The sequence below is a fragment of the Cottoperca gobio genome, chromosome 8 (genome assembly GCF_900634415.1).
Source record: "Cottoperca gobio chromosome 8, fCotGob3.1, whole genome shotgun sequence".
Classification (NCBI taxonomy): Eukaryota; Metazoa; Chordata; class Actinopteri; order Perciformes; family Bovichtidae; genus Cottoperca; species Cottoperca gobio.
This window is the reverse complement of record NC_041362.1, coordinates 16,917,707-16,930,555: the sequence shown is the minus strand read 5'-3', so window position 1 is coordinate 16,930,555 and position 12,849 is coordinate 16,917,707. Positions and strand designations below refer to the sequence as shown.

The 12,849-nt window shown below is 43.9% G+C and overlaps 1 protein-coding gene across 1 annotated transcript in view; it reads right to left on the bottom strand.

Annotated features, from left to right (window-relative positions):
• Positions 1–1,673: 1,673 nt before the first annotated feature.
• LOC115011824 (RNA binding protein fox-1 homolog 2-like) overlaps positions 1,674–12,849 on the bottom strand; it is a 31,895-nt gene continuing 20,719 nt past the window's right edge. Inside the window, exons 3-9 of the mRNA XM_029437056.1 lie at positions 11,356–11,556; positions 10,165–10,338; positions 9,647–9,700; positions 8,822–8,914; positions 6,677–6,780; positions 5,500–5,575; positions 1,674–5,112 (exon numbers count right to left, since the gene is read on the bottom strand). Coding sequence (XP_029292916.1) covers positions 5,068–5,112; positions 5,500–5,575; positions 6,677–6,780; positions 8,822–8,914; positions 9,647–9,700; positions 10,165–10,338; positions 11,356–11,556 — 747 coding nt within the window. The 3' untranslated portion in view covers positions 1,674–5,067. The remainder of the gene's footprint in view (positions 5,113–5,499; positions 5,576–6,676; positions 6,781–8,821; positions 8,915–9,646; positions 9,701–10,164; positions 10,339–11,355; positions 11,557–12,849) is intronic.

Sequence of the window (12,849 nt, the reverse complement as noted above, 5' to 3'; positions counted from 1 at the left end):
TGCTGCTGCACCGAGAAACAATGTGTTCTGTGTGAATAGAAAGATACGAGGTATACAGGGTGTCCAGCAATACATACTCTTATGATTTTCTATACATGCTCAATAAAATGTTCATACATAAAACATGTGTCCGTCATATTCTTAAACCTTTGCTTCCCCCACTCTGCACAGATGGCACGTCAAGAAATCAATTACTCTCTCAGCCACATTCAGTGCCATGCCTGCTGCACACTGGAGGCTCAACCACAGATGCGGTACCAGAGTCTGGCCACCAGGGGGCAGTGTTTAGGCGTGCTAAGACTGAACTCGTCAGAAGGGACTGACAAACTTAAACCGTCTGAAAGAAAAAGTGTTTTAGTAAACGTGGCAGTATGATACTATTTAATACATCATTCCTATGATATCATTTTCACAATAAATACTATATAATATTAATTAAACTCAATCAATATTAATAGTTTCAGACAGATTCTGTCTTATGTTTCTCCCACAGTGGCCCTGCAGTGACTGCCACCCACACAAAAGGTCAATTCCTCACTTCAATAGATACCATCTTCACCCCCCCCCCCCCCTCCTCCCTCTTATCCGACGGCCTTCAATCTATTCTTCCAATTAACTCAACTTCAATTACTCAGAGAGAGCATGCCATCAAATTGGCAATAGGCCTCTTGTGCATTAGAGCAATTAGCAGGGATATGAGGTTTCCCGCCTCATCCAACCCATTTACGGCCATTAACTCCAGATGCAATTAAAGATTGTTCCAGATTGTCCCCCACCCTTGGCAGCGATGGAAAGTTCGAGGTGGCACAAGAGTTTATCGCGCAGTAGAATTTGGTCAATGAAACCCGGCCGAGCGGTGTTATTCTCCATCAATCATCTGACTCGCACTGGCTGTTTGAAAAGTGTGCACAGTGTGAGACGTGGGTCTTGGTTAGCCTGTAATCATAAGGTTGCAGCATTCCTCTCACCTCCTGTATCATGTTTAATCAGAAACAGCTTTATCTCTTTTCGGGTGTCTATTCAAAGCGGCCTCTCTCCTGATTGGATAACCTCATTGCAGCCAAACACTGGAAAGAAAATGATAAGCCTTACACAATCGTGGGAAGGAAATGTCGTAGTGGTTACCAGCTCCAGAATCAAAGACACATATCTGGGAGTGTGCTCCATCACCTCCTGATAACTATTATACGAAGGCTCTGGTGCACAATGTGAAAGCAAGTTCAACCCAAAATCAAATATACGTATGTGTCCTCTTACCTGTAGTGCTGTTTATCAATGTAGATTGTTTTGGTGTGAGTTGCAGAGTGTTGGAGATATCAGCTGTACAGATGTCTGTCTTCTCTCAATATAATGGAACTAGATGCTCTCGGCTTGTGGAGCTCAAAGCAACAAAAATACATTTGAAAAACTCAACAGTAATGTCTCTTTATAGAACTCATGACCCGGTTACTGAAGATAATCCACAGAACTTGTTGTGAGCAGTTTCATGTAGGAACTATTTTCTTTCTACCGAACTACAGCCACCAACCGTATCACTGCGCAGACATCTCTACGGGCGATACTCGACACTCTCAATAGCACTCCAGGTAAGAGGGAACATATGAATTTTTGATTTTGGGGCCCTTTAATAACCTGAGAAAAGTATATATGTAATAAGTATTCACAGACCAGTATAAAAACCAAACAGTTTATTTATTATATACATTCAATAATAATGGAGAGAATAAACAGAAGGCAGACACAAGGATGGCAAAATAAAACATTGTGAGAAAATACATGTCACTTATTGGAAAACAATGAGCTTTTAAGAGCATGTGACGTTACAAAAAAAAATCCACATGCAATTCAAACTCATTTATGAAATCCCTGTACAAAAAAACCCTCCCACTGGGTTGACTTGAGCACAGTGCAGGGGAGTCGGGGTCAGCGGCCGAGGAGAACTCCTGCTTGTCCCAGCATGCACCTCTGCGCTCATTTCTGCAGCCTTCCAAATCAGATTTACTCCCAATTAGAAGAGACAAAAACAAGCAAACGCCACCCGCAGCTGCACCACAGTGGCTGCTCAATAACCATTACACCAACCTCAATGCACCGCTTTTTCTGCCAACCGGATGAGCGAGGTGGAGATGTTGCTAAATGAGCATCTCTGCAGCAGCTGCAGCCACATCACCAGCCTCATCTTTACAGAGATGATCTCAAAGCCGAATTATCACGAGGTGGTCGTTAATGTTAGTTTCTGAGGGAACCACAGGGGTCCAGACGCACCAAATTAAACTTTACACATGCGATAAGGCTGGTGATTACCACGGCGACCACAGAGGCACAGAGCAGCGATAACCTGGATTATTGAAGCGGACCAAATCTGCTTCAATAAAGCAACTTGCTTCTCCCCTTCCCCACCCAGAGACTCTCCACCAGACCTTTACTCCCGTCCCCTCGCATCACACAACAGAGTTCTCTCCTCCTCCTGCTTTGTAAACACCCCCCATCCTCCTCCTCCTGATCTTCCTCCTCCAGCACTATGATTTGAATTCATGCACAAATGAAAAAAGATTTCTCTGACTTGACAATCCTTCCTCTCTCACAAAAGCATGCATAGCAACACTTCTGATAATACTTGTAAGGAATAATAAAGACAAAAAAAAGAAAAAAAAAAAAAAAAAAAGGAGGTAATGCGCGTCAAAAATACTCATTGGACCTACTGCACACAGTTTTCACAATCATACAAAAACATTTCCCCTCCTCGCACTGTACCCTCTGAAATAAGAAAACAGCTGGGGACGTTGTTATCCTGTCAGCTAATGATTAATGGCTCAGCTTCTCACGTTCACCATCACAATATCCCTCCGCTAACCACCCACACATTGCTTCGTTGTTCGAAAAAGGTGGCCACTGCTGGGCTACGGGGCACTTTGGACATTGTGTGGACGTTTCCCTCCATTTACTTTGCCTGTAATTTGGCCCTAATGGCAAAAGCAATCCAAAAGATCTGCTCCGTCTTTCTGCATATCCCTCATGACTCCGTCTGCTCTGATTTCCCTTGTCTGCAGCCAACAGCTCTGCATCGACAGCGTGTTTCATGTGTTAACAAAAAAGAAAATGAGTGTGTGGACTGGATTCAATTTTGTTGTATTTGTGGGTCAGAATTCCCAAAACTGCGGCAACCTTATAAATGTGTCCTCTGTCTTTTCGTAGACGCTGCTTCAATGACATTTCTCAGGGTGCTGTTTCAACACTGGACTGAAAAATAAAGAAATATATATATATATAATAAAAGTAAAGGCACGACAAAAAAGAAAAGAAAACAACCACAAAACTAAGAAATACATCAGGACCAAAAATGTGCTTTTCTTCAGAAAATCTTTGGAACCAAAAAAGGCAAATAATAGCAATAACAACATAGTGAGAGTATATGGAGATGTGATACATACAGGACAGACACTTGGTCTATAAACCATCTGGCTGCCAGTCGTTATTATGACCGGTAAGGAGAACTTTAAAACTACTCGGACCGAACAATCCCAGAGAGCATAATGACGGATTTAAAATGACAAAATCATGTAGTGTCCTGTCACATTAAAAAGGATGAATATAAATAGAACAATGATGAATTCTCATTACATGACTGCGATCTCTTTGTTTCAAATGTATTCTAATGTGGCCTACCCGAAGCCTGGAGGCAGAAATATCTCTTATTGGCCAGGAGGGATTCCCATTTGGCGGATGATGAGTTCCCTGTGTGGGTGTTCCTGCTTCAAAATCTGCTAAATCTAGTTCACGTGTGTTCGGTGAGTTTGTCCGTCCGACCCGTTCATTCGCTGCTACAGCTGGAATGTCTGACGGGTTTAGGAGACGGAGAGAGAAATGGGCCGGGTCCTTTTTTGAAAGGAGCGCTACGAGCACATCGAGGATGAGCCTTTAGAGGGGAGGTGCACTGAATACATACAGGGTCGGCTCAAACTGTCCACGTCCCGTCTTAGTGTTGTTTACAGCTATAAGTGGAGAATGTGTAGAACAGCAATGAGGACAAATGAATGGCTGAATATATAACGACTTTTCTATGCAACTTCCTATCAATGGCAGCGAAACTAAATAAAATAAAAAGTGAGGTAATGCAGAAACAAAGTCACTTGTTTTCTTTCCTCGTCACTTTCACGTTTTTTTGAATTTCTTTCGTTTTTACATTTTTTTTTTTACATTTTGTTTTCTTGTGTTTCCTTTTAGATTCGGGGGGGGGGGGGGGGGGGGGGGGGGAGTCGTGAAATGCTGGAGAATGAAAAAAAGAAGATTTTTTTTTCATGCAATGTTTGTCGTTGCCAGGACAACAGTGGTTTCTGTCAGTCAAGATGCTCCCAGTTCCCTCCGGGTGAATGTTCGGTGCTCCAGCTTTACAAAACAACAAGAATAATTCCTACGTCTTCTGTATCGTGTAGTCCGAGTTTCATTATTACACCACGATGTTAAACCAGAGGGACGTCCGTCTCTGCTGCACGGGGCTGTAGCTTTACGTCAATGTAGTGTTTAAAAACAGAAGTACCTTCTATAGTAATGCTGTGCGGTGGCATCATTCTGTGTGGGCCAACACTAAAGCAAAATGTGGAGGAAACTGTATACTTGTAGTAAGTGTGTGTATATAGGTCTGATTAGGGCTTACAGGGCAGTGGACATACTGTAAGTTCAGAGGGGGAAAGGTGTGCAGGACGGCACAGGAACAGCAGTCTCTCTCCTTCCAGGTCCCGTAGTGTTTTAAAAACCGTCCTAAATTTTGCCCCGTAGTTCAAAGTAGCAGGCTCTGGCTTTTTGTTTTATGTGGGAGACACTCCTGGCAGTTTAAGTCGTTGTTTCCGTGTCAGCGACGGACACAGAGTACAGAAAACAGAGTTTGAGTTGATGATGTGGCAAATGACCTCTCTCGCCACAAAAGAAAAAAGACAGAAAAACAAAGAAACACACGAGTTGTCACTAGAGTCCGCCTGCAGAGAAATGGAGGGGAGCTGCTGCCAAACAAAGAGCTTGAAAAAGGGTTTTTTGGAGCGATGTGAAATTCCTCGGGTGGGATTTGTGGTTTTAGTAAGGAGCAAACCTACTGTATCCTGCCCGGTATAAACTGGCCTGAAAGAGACAGAAGGGACAACACGTCAGAGCGGAAACAAGGAACTTACAGCTATGTATGATTCTTTATAGATAAAATGTAGTATATACAGTTATACTTTAAATCCACAAATGATACATTTATTGCGACTGCAAATGTGCACTTATTCATTTCTTCTTGACTCACTTGCAATGTGAGTGCAATGTCCTGCTGAGGACACACAAAAGAAAGTTCTATGGTGGATCCAAAGGAGAGCTTTACATGTGCAGACCCCGTGCGTAAACATTGTATTCCATTTCCCCTCTCAATAAAGAAAGTGCCGAACCTTTAACCCCCCCTCTATAAAAATACAACTTGTTTATGTTCAATGCTGGTTGTTTGGCAGAGCTCGTGTCGAGTTTACTCACCATGGCTCCCACTCCGTAAGCAGCAGCAGCTGGAGTTAAACCGTGGTAGGGATCTGTAGTGTACACCCGGCCATAACTAGCAACACAAACACAACACACAGGAAGTTATACATTTGAGTTCAGTGAAATTATATCGTGACGTGAAACAATGTTTCCCGGTGGAAATCGATGGAGCCGATGGGCGCCGCGGGGCTCAAGCTGTCGTCAAGCTGTGCACTGTAGACGGCATTATCGCCCGACATCGTTTTTACTTCGCTCTGCTCTATGCCTGATATCAGGCAGAAAGGTCAACTCGTCATCTCGATGGAGCGGGCAGATTCAAAGCTCTGAACTCGTCTCTTTAAACCTCGGAACAGCCAGTATGTTGGCATGGGAACGCATCAGACGTAAACTGCCGAGAAGTTGGTTAGGGGGAATGCAACCCGCTTCAAAACAGAGGGCGAAGAAGAGAGGCGCCCAGTTTTAGATTATATCACTATTATAAAGTATTGGATTGACTGTTTTGTGGTTTCTTATATACAAAGGCACAAAGGAAAATACTGTTCTCAGTTAACAGTCATTGTAGGAAACTCAACTGAAACAATATTGTTTGATCTGACTTGAAATTGCAGGTGTTGCTATGACGCAATTGCTTCAAATCGCACAATTCATGGCGAAGGTTGAACATGAAACATCACAGCCAAGTATCCTGCACGTATATGTCGCTACATCCTTCTGAGACACTATAAATACACCCAACAAACACTGCTGGAAAACTAAAACTGGAAAACAGGTTTCAGTGTTTAGTAATTATCAGAAGTGATTTGGTGTTGAACATTAAGTTTATTACGAATCATTCAGGTACATGTCACACTGCTTCTTCTCCTCACATGCACGATGACTAAAGTCTGTCTTTCACTCTCATCTCACCCATGTGTATCCATTAGTGCTGCGCTACTGAAGATAAATGTCCTTGTACACATGCAGAATTCTATTAGCAGTATCGTCTCTCTGTTCTCATGAAGCGTTGCATAATGCATTAATCCTGCGCCTCGGAGTCCTCTTTACAAGATCCTCACTTCTGCTAAAGAAAACCGCCACGGAGCGTCTTTACAGCCTGCAGTTCTGTTGTACAGTCAAGTGTGTGTGTGTGTGTGTGTGTGTGTGTGTGTGTGTGTGTGTCCTGTGTTGACCTCACCTGTCACTGTAGGCGGCAGCTGCAGCGGTTGCTCCGGTTACGGCTGCTGGCTGGGCGTAGCGATAGGCGGCGGCGGCGGCAGCAGCAGCAGCAGGGTAGCCTCCCTAGAGAGACACACAGAAAAAGTAACTCATGTGTGAAGGGGAGACACCTGAGCTAAGGTGTGGGGAGATGAATGGGGCCATATAGAGATAGAATATACTGACATTTCAACCTAAGAAATATGCAAGACTAGAGCACCCAAGTGCAACTGAATTCATGCCAACTGAACAAGTTAACAGTCTCATCGCCAAAAACTGATTCAACAAATGGCCGTACAGAATAAACATGCAAGAAAAAGAATCCAGTTGTCTGCAGTACTGCCTCACAAATGTCCACACTAAAATACCAACCATGCAGCCTACGTCATCTAAACTCATGCCAGTGGAGAGCAGTGAACTGCAGTCACACACACACACACACACACACACACACACACACACACACACACACACACACACACACACACACACACACACACACACACCACACACACACACACACACACACACACACAATGTATAACCATGGTATACAGTAGGCCTTTATTTCAGAGTTTCTGAATTACTATAGGATTATTAGTTATTTTTCTTCATTTCTAAAAAAAAAACATAATTCAACAAACTCTGAAATGATTTAACCGGTTAAAGCGAGCGCAACGCAGCAACATTTGCAAGAAAGGAGAACTGCCACATGGCATTGCCTCAAATAGAAATGTGCGGCCCTTTTTCTCCTCAGTTGAAAGAATGTATAAACACAAATCCACGATTTGTCCTACGGCAGCCTTTTGTCTCCTTCAAGCCCATGCACCACAACCAGACAGAAAGATACTGCAGACTCCTGTTGTTGGCCCAGCATGCAGCTGATGCATGACTCGCTACAGCCCAACACCACCACTGGAGTACAACAGAGGAACATGCAAAGTGACGACTGAAAACAAGGAACAAACTGCTCGCTGATTAATACGAGTGACTGATATGTCATGCAAAATGTGGGGAGAGAAACAGAGTCAGGTTACAGCAATGCAAAGGACAACACAGGTTGTTGACTGAACACAAGGGCAAGACTGATGCAGGGTAAACTGGCTCCATCAGTATCCATTGAGCTTGCTGATTGACTGAAGGTGGGAGGTGGCGGAGGAAGTATGTTGCACCAGTGGATGCAGGTGGCTGTCTCGCATTCCTGACCACACCGCAGCAGAACTGAGAGTACAGAACTCAAATCCATCCATCATGCAGGAACTGACTTGCATCCACCCACACCCACACAAACTACCACAGTAAGCCCATGCAGAAATCCTGGTTTACAGCAATGTGGGTCACAGATCCAATATGGACAACTGGCTGATTGACACCCCGATGAAAATAAAGAAGAAAAACTGCTTTCAAAGAAACGTGCATGCTTTAGTTGGAAAGAAAAAACAATATTTAAGAAAATCAACCTTAACACACACACACACACACACGCACACATGGACTTTACATAAACAAAAACTCAAGTGCACAGATCTTTAAGAATCCAGACTTCCATAAAGTGAACATGCGTCAGTGTTGCCGTGATTCCCAGCATGCTGCTGTTGCACCAGGAGCCATAAGCTTGTCAAAACCACTTAGCCACAGCACCGGGAGAGGGGAACACAGAAGGATTTCAACACTAAGGGGAGAAAAATAAGAGCATCTGACAGCAATCTGCCATGCATCATCCTTTCACTGCGTTCCTCTCGTGCCCTCCGGTGCCAACTACACAAACATCATTCAAATGTTGCGGGAAAAACATCAGTGTGGCTCCGAGTTGGAGAGGTGAAGAGGCAATAGCTTAATGTGTGGAAAACAAATGCTGCAGAGGAAAAGGACCCAGCATGCCTTATGTTGTGTTCTTGCACCCCCGATCATTCCCACCACAAAAACAATCAAAAAAAGAAGAAGAAATAAGTCTTTTGAAATGAAAACACAATGGACAGAGAACCAGGGAGTGGGATACCAGTGGGCTGCATCAGAGCATATCACTAAAGGGGGGATGGGAGCTAGCTAGCAGTCAGCGATCAAGCAGAATTATGAGTACAGAGAGGAGACAGAAAAGAACGAGGGAGAGAGCGAGAAAAATTACCTCAATCTTACGACCTTCCACCAATGTGCCGTGGAGCTTTTCCCTGGCTCTCTCTGCGTCTGCGCTGGTCTCAAATGTCACAAAGCCAAACCCCTGTGGTACACGGCAGAAGTTAGAGAGATTGGTGGTGAGTCAGGGGGAAATCGATTGACATAAGAATCGAGAATCTTATCTTCCAAGATTCTGAAAAGATCCATAACTTCCAAATATGGATTAAATAATTATAAATTCTACACAATAACCTAGACATTGCTACTGATGGACAGTAAGCCTACACACAGAGTCAAGCATTATTATGATTCGTTGAAACATCACACAGAATGCCACTTTTGTTGTTATTGTTACTTTTCTCTAGGAAAGCTCTGTGAAATAAATAAGGCAGCTAGCTTAAGTCACGCAACAGGCGGCTTTTTATATTTGTTGTACAACTTGAACTTGTTATTCTTGAAGTCACTGATACTAAAAACTTATTAGTAAAAGTATTTATTTCTTCAAGTTTAGCAATAATAAATGTTACCTTTTGTCTTAGTTCTGCCTTTGTGTGTTTACATAATTGCAATTAGTCGACATATTTCAAATACAAAAACGTGACTCCAAGAATTGAGGAAACGTCAGAAGGGATTGTGGCAGAGAGGAGACTGTGAATCCTTAGACCTTGGTGCACTCTGACGTCGTCTAAGAGCTAATACGTTTCATAACAGAGATTCCCCGTGGGCTAGTGATGCCACATCACAAAGTGAGAAGTACTGTCGACAGTGAGGAAGGACTGTGATGTAGTAGAACTCGGAGTAGTTTCAGAGAACAACATGTCGTCTGTGAACTTACCTTTGAACCCCTCTCATTGAAAATAATCTCTACATCCAGAATCTTCCCATATTGCTGCAAATAAATTGGAGGGAAGAAATTAGCAAACATAAGCAAAGAAAGCAATCAATGACATCTTTGAGTTGTCTCGCACGTCGGTCTTTTAAGACGGCATCACTGCACAGAAGCTTCTGACACTGAGTTACAACTGCTTAGCACTAGGTGTCACTATTACACAACGTCCCACATTTACATGTTTTTCCTTTCATCGCTTTGCATTAAACTCTGCTCAGTCCCCTTTTTTCCATCTCACTTGGTCACTCATGCTAACGCACTGACACGCATAACGACCAATCGTCCCCTCAAGCACCAAGAGAACACCCATGAGGGTTTCTCCTTTGTTGTAGTTTGGACTGTTTCGCCTCTCCTTAAACCCCACCCTTCGTGAGCCTGCGCCCCTCCATGGAGGTCCCGGGGTGTCTAGACTGATTTATTGATCCCATTAAAAACGAGGCCCACAACATTCCCAACTTTCTTACCCCAAACATCTGCCTGAGGTCAGGGTCCCGGAAGCGGAAGGGGATGTTTGAGACGTGCAGGCGTTTGGGGGTCCCCTTGTCCTCTGAGAGGTCTTCCACAGAGTCTCCTGCTCCTGTGTCTCCTGCGCCGCACTGTACACCCGCCTCTCCCTGGGACACCTCCTCTGCCTTTCCCTGTGGGGGAGAGAGAGAGAGAGAGAGAGAGAGAGAAAGAAGAAGGGGTGAGGAAGGCGTACGCTAAAAGGTGATAAAACGTCTTATGATAATTATTGTAGCAAGTTAAAGCTCTGCCACATGTTCTTTTAAAGGCAACCCGAACGGAAACAACGCAGGGTTTGTGAGTACACAATGCAGAGAGCTATTTGTGTGCAGTCTTGATATCATCATGAAATGATTATAATCTCAACTGCATCTTAAAAAGGAAATATGATTCTCATGCCAGCCATGCTTGCAGCTCTGTGAGGCTGTACTTAGCTAAATGCTAATGTCACCATGCTAACATGCTTAGCAAGTATAATGTTCACCATCTTTGTTTAACTTATTATGATGCTAACAATTACTGAATAACACTAAAGTTTGGTCATAAACAGTATTTTGACCTAATCATGGGACTATATGGGAAGTGAAGGATCACCGGATCACAACTGACTGAACCAAATGTTATGTAAATCAAATGAAATAAAAAAACTAAAATGTCCACCTGCTGCCGCCACTAAAGGAAAATCAGTCCATCACCAAAGATTCATTATGATTCACTCTCTGGGGACCATGAATGTCTGTTAAAAATGTCATGACGATCCATTTTACAGCTGTTCAGATATTTCAATTTAAAATAAAAATGTCAACATGCTGAAGGAAATACAGTTGAAGTCAGGGGGATTACCCAAAAGTCATAAAGATTGACCCTCTGGGCCTATGAATGTCTGTAAAGAAATACAAATAAAGAAAAAGAACGGCACAGCATCCAGTATATCTCATTGTGGATGAAAGTGGAGACGCGACATTGGATCTGATGGCAGACATAAGTCAGGGTTTATGACTAGAATCATTAGTGTAGCACTACAACTGCAATGTTACTGAATACAAATATTAGTTGCTTCACAACTACATCAAGTTTGAGAAAAACAGACACAACAAACATCCCGTACATTGACGGATAACTACCGAAGGCTTTATGAAGACAGTGCTTACGTTGTTGTTGGTTGTGGTAGGGGAGGTGGCTCCATTAGCACCAGCCCCTACCTCGGCTGTGCCTGGGCCCCCAGCAACAAACATGGCCCCGGGGCCAAACTCGGTCCCTGGCAGCCCGTTTTGAGGAGGGGGTGGAGGGGGGAACGCTGAAAAGGGTGGGGCCACCAATCCCTCCTGTCCTCCTGTCGAATCCTGAGAGCCCTGAGGGAGCGAGGGAGGGGAGGGGGGAGAAGAGGAGAGGAAAGAAGAGAAGAAGACAACTTAACATATGTTCTCCGGGAGCAGTGCTCGTCGCGTCCTGATGAATGCAGAGTGAGGGGGTTAAAATCCTGCCTATTAAATTTCACTCTCTCTCTCTCTCTCTCTCTCTCGCATCACTCCCCCATTCCCTCCCTGCTACCCTCTCCCCCTCCCTCTACCTCCATATCTCTGACAGTTTTCAGTCAGCAGACCATGAAATATTTACAGCAAACACATCCATTATTAAGATTCAGAAAATTTGATACACGGTTTGAGATACAAAAGATGCTTGTATGGGATGAATGGGAGATAAACACTAACTGTGCCATGTTAACCGTGACATGTTTACAGCTACTGCTGCATTGTGCGGATACATGTTCCTGTATTTTTGGGATTTCTTTTAGAGAACATCTATAATTCAGATTACCGGCGGATCAGCTGGGAATTCAGCCTCAGGCTCTTTTCTCTGTTACAACTGTATCAGCAGCAGGATTGTCTACAGATTCTTTATAGCTGTGCCGCGCCAACGCACACACACGTTATCTTGCAACTGTGTGTGTGTGTGTGTGTGTGTGTGTGTGTGTGTGTGTGTGTGTGTGTGTGTGTGGTGACTCTGCAATGTTGCTTGCTTCAAATCATTTCACAAACTCAAGGGCATCTTGGACTAAGTTTTAAAGAGTAAAAGAAAGGGAGACGGACAGGGAGGTACAGAATGAGCTGTAAAAGAAGGCTAAGAAATACATTTTAAAAAGAGCGAGGTCAAGGCTGCTGCTTCCACACCAGGCCAGGCAGCATGACACACAGCATCCACCATTAACCACGACTCTGGTCTCTGCCGTGGGCTAGGTGACGCCGCAAGACACTCGGTCTCCAGACAGCTTTTTTAATTAGACAGAATAAGTAAGATGCCGCAAAGAAAACGTACCCTCTCCCTCGCTCTAATCCCATAGCCTGACTGCTCACTGTTCTTCTGCAGTGTCTACCGCATTGGCTGTAAACAGCCAGCTGAGGCTAAAGAGGCCCATCTGCAAGACAGACAGCTTCTGGGGTCTGGCCCAAAAGATAGAGGAGGCTGCGTGATCCAAAAACAGGATGGAAAAAAACGTGTGAAACTCGTCCGCTGACACGTTTTTACTGGGGTATGGCTGAATGTATGTTATGGAAGAATGTGTGAAAGTTGATTGTGTTAAGCATCTGCTAGGGTTTCTGACGGGAACCATCAAAAACCTGTTCAGAAAGAAACGATAAGCCATT